The 8,341-nt window shown below is 40.3% G+C and overlaps 1 protein-coding gene across 1 annotated transcript in view; it reads left to right on the forward strand.

The window, feature by feature from the left end:
* The window catches only part of EIF5A2 (eukaryotic translation initiation factor 5A2), a 20,840-nt gene extending 14,010 nt beyond the window's left edge, over window positions 1-6,830 (forward strand). Inside the window, exons 3-4 of the mRNA XM_006890358.1 lie at window positions 3,850-3,981; window positions 6,601-6,830. Coding sequence (XP_006890420.1) covers window positions 3,850-3,981; window positions 6,601-6,660 — 192 coding nt within the window. The 3' untranslated portion in view covers window positions 6,661-6,830. The remainder of the gene's footprint in view (window positions 1-3,849; window positions 3,982-6,600) is intronic.
* Window positions 6,831-8,341: the final 1,511 nt, after the last annotated feature.

An 8,341-nucleotide genomic window follows, 5' to 3' on the forward strand; every position in this document is an offset into this window, starting at 1 on the left:
GGAGGGACAATCTCCTCCTGTACCAGTCAGATCTGATTTGATGGTACACTCACACAAAAATAATAAATTTAAAAAAATTTTTTTAAAAAAACTAAAATACTGCCATTATGTAAATGACTGTCAGAATACCAGTATTACCTGCCTCTGTGTGTCAGTCATTAAGGGCTGTGAAGCCTTTAACTCCTGAAATTGGCAAATTCTTTTTGAGATGGTTGCTGAAAGATCTGTGAGAAGCATTTCTACTTCTGCTTCCTTATCCCTCAAATCTAGCAACCACTACTACACACACATTTTAATAAATAAAAGATTAATTAAAACTTGTTATTTTGTACAAAGGATTGGGTGGGGGTTTTTGCTTGTTTGTGAGGAAATAGCCCTTGTACAAAAACTCCGGTTTCCTGTGGTAGGTGTTACTTCTGTGGATGCCTTAACCAGATTTAGTATTTCCACAGGGGTGAATTTTAAAACTCTTAACTCTGCTGCACCCTGTGCTGTGTCGTAGTAATTAAGGGGATCAAGAACCACATTGCTGACTCCTTTTGTGTGTATGAGACTTTGGTATTGTGGAAGGCTGCTTTTTACAGTATCTGTTAGAGTTCTAGGGAGCTCTGGTAATGTAGGTCTAGAGAAATAATGCTGATAACCAATGGTGGTGTCTCTGGCATTTTGAATCCAGTGGGGGGGACTCCATGGGAGAAGATGGACACTGTCCTCTCATGCAGTTTACAGCCTCCCTAAAGTCCTCTGGAAGGTCAGCTGTGAGTCAGTTCCAACTGAGTGGCAACGAGCTGAGTTCGAGTCCTGCCCACATTGACAACATACGTGCCGTTGGATAAACGGGCACACTGGGCAGCTTCTTCATGTCTGTGATACAACAAATATGCATTTATCACAACTGCACCTTTTTCTATATTGATGATTGTTGTTAGAAGCCACTGAACTGAGTATAACTCATCGTGCCCCAATGAACAACAGATCTGAACCCTGTCCTCTGCTGTGCCATCCTCATCTGCTCTGACCCACCGGATCCCATTGCTGCAGTACCTGTGTCAGTCCCTCTCGTTGAGGGTCTTCCTCTCCTTCACTGTGTCAGTTGCTCTGATTGAAGGTCTTGCTCTCCTTCACTGTCCCTCTACCTTTCCAAGCACAATGCCAAGGAGTGGGCTCTCCCAGCAAGATGCCCCAGTATGTGAGATGAAGCTTTGTATCCTTGGCCTCCAAGGAGCACTATGGCTGCACTTTCTCCAAGAGACATCTGCTTGTTCTTTTGGCCGCCATCCATAAGATAGTGCTTTTCTCCAGCACCACAGCTCCAAGGCACCACTTCTTCTGTCCTCTTCTCAAATGCATAGCAAATGATTGAGAAGGCCATGACCTGAATTAGGTGCTCCTTAGTCTGTGGACTGATACCATTGCTCCTCAATAATTTAGAGAGGTCCCACACTGCAGACTTACCCAATGCAATACATCTCCTGATCTCCTGACAGCTGGTACCGAGATTGCTGATTGTGGATCCAAGTAAGAAGAACTCATTGACAATTTTAGTCCTTTCTCCATCTATCATGATGTTGCCTGAGTTTATTTTATTAATATCTCTAATACCCTAAGTCTTTGAAATTTAAAAAAAAGTGTTTATGTAAACTGGAAACCAAATTTCTCTACTTTGTGATAGTAGAGAAAACCAGAAAACAACTTTTCGACATATTAATAGGCAAGAAGCTGCACTGCAGTCTTGAAGGTACATGGTTCGAGGCCACCACAGGAGAAGGATGGGCAGTCTCCTCTCGTGCAATTTAACTGCCTCTGAAAACCTGCCATAGGGGCAGCGATGAGTCAGTTCTGACCTGACAATAATCAATAACAACAATAGAAAAAATAGTTAGATCACTCTGTACTATATACCCTTGGAAGGAACATTACAAGGTTTAAAATCAGGAAAGATGTGTTTCAAGATCGTATCTTTTCTCCACACCTATTCAGACTGTATACTGAGCAAATTATTGAAGAAGTGGCCTGGAGGAAGAAGAACGTGGCATCAGACTTGGAAGAAGATTCATCAGTAGCCTGCATTATGCAAGTGATACAGCCTTACTTGCTAATAAAGAGGGCTTAAGATCCAAGACGACTGCCTTCAATACGGATTACGTATCTCAACATCAAGAAAACAAAAGTCTCACTACTAGACCAATAGGCAACATCATAAAAGGGGAAAAAGATGGAAAGTGTCAACTGTTTCATTTTACTTGGATTCATAATCAACGCCCATGACAATAGCAGTCCAGAAAGAAAAAGACATGTTGTATTGGGGAAACTGTCAGGAATCTCTCCAGAGTGCTAGAGAGCAAGGATGCCAGTTTACAGACTAAAGTGCGCCTGTTCCAGGTCATGGCTTTTTCCATTAGTTCCTATGCATCCAAAAGTTGGACAGTGACTAGGGAGGACAGAAGAAGAATCCGTGCCTGTAAAGAATAATAATAATAATAATAACAACAACAATACTATCCCATGGACTGCCAGAAGAACTAGCCTGACTTGGAACAAGTGCACCCACGTTCCATAGAGGAAAAGATGATGACCCTTTGTCACGTGTTTTTTTGGCGTGATGTCAGGAGGGACCACTCCTTAGAAAAGAGACATCATGCTACGAAAGACGGAAAGTCAGCCAGCGAGAGAGAGACCCTCACCACGCTGGATGCATAGAATGACTCCTAACAGGAGGCTCCGACATGCCGTGACGGTGATGTGGGAGAGAGCAGATTCAGAACTGATGTTCAGAGGATTACTAGGAGTTATAGTTGACTGGACAGATCCTAGCAGCAGCCATGAGGTTGGATTTATAGCAATTCCAAGATAGGGCCTCATTTTCTCATTTTAAGAGAATCATGGCACATTGTGAAGTGGATAAAACAATTTACTGAAAACAAGTGGGTTTTTGTAAAGCGTAATTATTTTTGCATTGTGTACATAATAATGTTGAGGACACACTCTAAAGAAACCTGCTGACTAATAGAGAGTTGAGGGGGTGCAGGGAAGAGCCAATTATACTTCTGTACATATTTTATATTTTTAAAAATATTTTTATTTTTAGCATTTTTAAAAATTTTTATTGTTTTTTTTTGTGTGTGTGTGGTGTCACTCTGGAGACTAAGGTGCACCTGATACAGGCCATGATCTTGGCAATCACTTCTTATGTATCAGAGAGCTAGACAATGATTAAGGAAGATAGAAGGAGAATTGATGCCTTTGAGCTGTGGTGCTGGAGAAGAGTATTGAGAGTACCATGGACTGCTAGGAAAACAAACAGATTCATCCTGGAAAAGGTTAAACTGGGTGGCTCCTTGGAGGCAAGGATTCTGAGGCTCCGTCTAACATACTTTGGACATGTTGTAAGGAGGGAGAGATAGAGGGACAGCACAGGAGGGGAAGACCCTCTATAAGGTGGATTGATTCAGTGACTCAGGTAATCGGGATGGGTTTGTCAGAGGCAGTGAGATTGGCACAGGATAGAGCAGGGTTTAGGGCTGTTGTACATAGGGTTGCTATGAGTTGCAAGCGACTTGATGCCACATAATAACAACAACAACCATCAAATCGGATCTGGCTGGTGCAGGAGGAGATTGCCCCTCCTTCCGCAGAGCAACTGGTGTATTTGAACTGCTCACCTCTGGGATTGCAGTGCAGCTTCTTGCTGCTAAACCACCAGGGCTCCCTTTATTTCTAGCATTTTTTAAACATCAGCATTAATATAGTCTGGTGTCCTTACACAAATTGATATACATTATAATTTATGTAAGTATGAAAGGCATAACTGCATCTAATCAGTACCAATGATATAATTTCTTTTACTAGCTGATATGCATTCAGGACGGTTACCTTTCCCTGCTGACAGAGACGGGTGAAGTTCGTGAAGATCTGAAACTGCCAGAAGGTGAACTAGGCAAAGAGATAGAAGGAAAGTACAACGCAGGTGAAGACGTGCAGGTAAAGACCGTGGAGTGATGGCTTCTAGTTTATAGAAACCTTGACCTACACCAGCTAGCAAACCATATCTATCTTAAGGGCCTTTTTTTGCTTGGTGAAATATCAAAAAGTAATTTTTAAAAAATTTTTCTTTTATATTGGTTTGCATACAAAATTCATACGTATTGTGTTTCATACAATCATTCCCACATATTGTGTTATAAAATGAATCTGCTCACCATTACCCTGTCTGTTCAGGTCCTCACCAGGTCTTTCCATTTCCTTTACCTCCTTGCTCCACCCACCAAATCTGGTGACCCAGTGATTTCCCCTTATGCACCTTCACTGCTCTGCCCCTTTGTCTTTCCTCTTAGGCCCCCATACACGTTTTATTAGTTATCCTTCTATTTTTTAAAATATTTTTATTATTATGAATTTTAATGAAAATTTACAGAGACTTTGGATTTCCATTCATTCATTGTTGCACTTTTCTCCCCCCCGTATACTCTTCTCTTTGAAAAGTAAAATTCTTTAGTTGTTTTACAATCTCTCTCCCCAGGTCCACTCCACTATGCAGCCTTCGTTCTAGACTCTTGTCGTGACAATAATACCTAATCACATATTCCTTTTAAACAGTTCTCTCCCTCATCTGTTTCAATGCAGTATACATAATTTATCCCATCTCCCTCCAACCCCGATGTCAGTCCTGTTTTACAACAATGGCACCATGCAGTATTTGTCTTTTTGTGACTGAGATACTTCACTCAGTATAATGTCCTCCAGGGTCACCCATTTTGAATAATATTGCATGAGTTCCTGTTTTTCAATGCAGCATAGTATTCCATTGTGCGAATATACCACAGCTTCTCTATCCATTCCTTTGTTGATGGGCACTTAGGTTGTTTCAAACTCCTTGTTATTAATTATGAACAAAGCCACGATAAACATGGGTGTGCATATATCTGCTTGGATGTCAGTGATGGTCTCTCTGGGGTATATTCCCAGTAGTGGAATTGCTGGATCAAATGGTATCTCTATTTGCAACTTTTTGAGAAAGCTCCATACCGCCTTCCACAGTGGTTGCACCATTTTACACTCCCACCAACAGAGAATAAAGTTTCCAGTTTCTCCACAACCTCACCAGCATTTGTTACTTGCTGTTCTGTTAAATTTTGCTATTCTGACTGGGTGAGATGATATCTCATAGTTGTTTTTAGTTATCCTCTTTTTTTTTTTAGAGTTATCCTTCTATTTTTACAATAATGATCTTATGCAGTATTTGACCTTATGAAACTGAGCTATTTCAGTAACATAATGCTCTCCAGTCTCTCTCAAGTCATGCAGTAATGCTCTAAATCATTGCTCCTGAGTTCTGCATAGTATTCCACTGTGTGAATGTGCCACAATTTCTCAATCCATTACGTTGTGGTATGTGCTGTGAACAGATCTGTTTATGTACCTATCTGCATTTGCATCTCAGCTTGTTTTCCTTGGGGTATATTCCAAGCAGTGGGATAGCTGGGTCATGTGGAGTTTCAATGTTCAACTTTTTGAGGAAATGCCAAGACTGCCTTCCAGAGTACTTGTACCATTTACCATCCTGTCAGCGTGAATGAGCGTTCCCACCTCTCCACCTCCTTTCCAACATTTATTACTTGCTCTCCTGTTAAACTTCGCCACTGCTACTTGGTATCTCGTTGTAGTTTTGATTTGCATCTCTCTTGTTGCCAGTGATTTTGAGCATATCTTCCTGTGTCTGTTGACCATCCAAAAGTCTTTCTTTGGAGAAAAGTCTTCCCGTATCTTTTGCCCATTTTGTAATTACAAATTTGGAATTGGAATTGGTTATCGATCTTTTTCTTGTGGAGGTCCTATAGTATTTTGTAAACTCTTGTTATGAGGCCTTTGTCTGAGATAGTGTTGCCAGATGTTTTTTTCCCAGTTGGTAAGTTTTCTTTTCACCTTACTTGGAAAAGTTTTTAATACACGTGGGGACTTAATCTTTATAAGGTTATTCTCCAATTTAAAAAGTTCTTTTTATAAGACCAGTTTTCCCCCATAAAACCCTCAGAACTGATTACCAAGGAAGATATCACAGTTCATTTATTTTACCAAGGAAGATATCACAGTTCATTTATTTTAATAGATGCCCCATCATTCTTAAATTGACTAAAGGGATGCTATGAGGGTGCCAATAAATGTTCAAACATGTTCTTTCTAAGCAATTTCACTCTAGAAAACTCATGGAAGTAGATTAGTTTTAGTGTATTCCTTTCCAGGAACTTGCACTGTCCATGCCAAAGGGACGCAGTTCCGATCTCCCAGCTGCTGCATGGGAGAAGGACAGCCGATCTACACGCATGCAGTTCCTGCCTCTGAAAACCCACTATGAGTTATGCTGCGAGTTAGCTATGAGTTGGTTCCAACACAGTGGCACACAACAATGACGGGGAATTAAATATATTCTATGCGTGCACGCGCGCGCGCGCGCGCGCACACACACACACACACACACACACACACACACACACACAGAGAGAGAGAGAGAGAGAGAGAGAGAGAGAGAGAGAGAGAGAGAGAGGTGTGTGTATAGGTGAGTCTATGAACTTAGGAATGACTTGCCTGCATTTTTCCTTCCAGGTGTCTGTCATGTGTGCCATGAGTGAAGAGTACGCCGTAGCCATAAAGCCCTGCAAATAGATGCAACCATCAGCCGCGAGCAGACCGTTTAGGTCTGGGTCAGCTGCAGATCTTAAGTGTGGTTCTAAGTTGTCACCAGAGCTAATGGCCTTCATCAGCAACCTCATTTCTTTGTAATTGTTTTAAAATTGTGCTGGGTTAGTTTTGCAGGGAATTGGCAATTTAAAAAACAACACAAACCACCGAGAAAACACACACAAAAAACTAAATGCCTAGGTCTGCTTTGGTTTTGTTTTTGTGTGTGTGTGTGTGTGTGTGTGTGTTTCCGTTCATTTGATAGGTATGTTTCCTTTGATTTTCAGGATGTTAAATCCCAGAAAAGATAAGGCAGCTTTAGCAGAAGTGCTTTATCTGAGTAAATCAATCCTGAATCTTAGTTCAGTGATAAATAAACCAGGGTTTCAAATAAAAAAGTGTAGCATGTAGTGGAATTGAAGCACCACATAGAAATGGAATTGTTCTACATTCATTTCAGACTTCAGACTATCACAGCATCAATAGACTATATATAGATTGAGATTGTCAACCTGTGTGTAGCGAGCACAAATCCTTAAGATAAATAATTATCAAAAATTGTCAATTACCTTGGTAGCCATGTGCAACTAATTATATTATGTTATACTCTTCTTTGTCAAATTTTTCGTGGACGTACATATAATATATAGTGATTTTTAGTATCTGCTTGTGATTAACAGAGGTATGTTGCAGTATTGGGTAAATATTATTTAGATTCATCGGTTTAAAAAAAGCTATAAAGGACAGTAGCACAGAGGACTGGTCAGTGCTGTCTGTTTTCATTTGAGGCCTTTTATAATCATGGTGAACAATAGAAAGTTGCCTTTCATTTTTGTGTGCTCTTAGCTTTTGTTTTTCATTTCTTCCATTCATTCATATGGAGGAATGATCAGATTTACCGGACACTGCAGTGCTTGTTTTAATCACATTAAGTAAGTGTTGGTGAATTGGTAATTTACCAGTCATCACTCATTTCTAACCTTTTTTAAGTAAATATTTTGATATTAAAATATTTTTCAGATAGAAACTGTAGGTGCTTACTTTAATTTGGAAGTAAATGTACTTTGGTAAAATTAATGTGAATCATGGGAGAAGCAGCAGTTTATTTAGTAATTACTATTCCATTAAGAAGTATATACATTTATTTTTTTCTGATTATTTTGTCACATTAGGTCGAGATATGGAAAAATAGCTGGGAAAGACTTCTGTACACAGAATTCCTTTTAAAGGCTTTTAAGTTGATACCACTGCATTTCTGCTCTGTATTCTGAATCGTGCATATCTTATTCTCAAATTCTAGACATTTTCAATCTTTGTAAGGACCTTAGACTCATTATCAGTCATTAAGTGGACTTGAGTGTAGGACAAAATCCCATTTCAGCAGTGCCCGCTGGTCTTCACGCTGGTTGCAGAACCTCTCGCAGCATGCCTGGACTTCTGAATGCCTTTGTTCCCATCATCTAGCCGAAGATATTCACGGGTACATGGCTACGACAAACATGGTCTGTGACTGGAAAAGGCCTGAGGGCCAGAAGGTCCCATCGTGCTAACTGCTTGATTAGTGTGTCCTGTCAAATCTTGTGTTCACCTCAGGAGACTCATTTGGGTGAGGACCAAGATGCTTGTAATCAAGGAGTGTATAAGGAGGAGACAAGAGGAGAATCGG

The sequence above is a fragment of the Elephantulus edwardii genome, unplaced genomic scaffold (genome assembly GCF_000299155.1).
Source record: "Elephantulus edwardii isolate Elephantulus edwardi_28Jun2011 unplaced genomic scaffold, EleEdw1.0 scaffold00088, whole genome shotgun sequence".
NCBI lineage: Eukaryota > Metazoa > Chordata > Mammalia > Macroscelidea > Macroscelididae > Elephantulus > Elephantulus edwardii.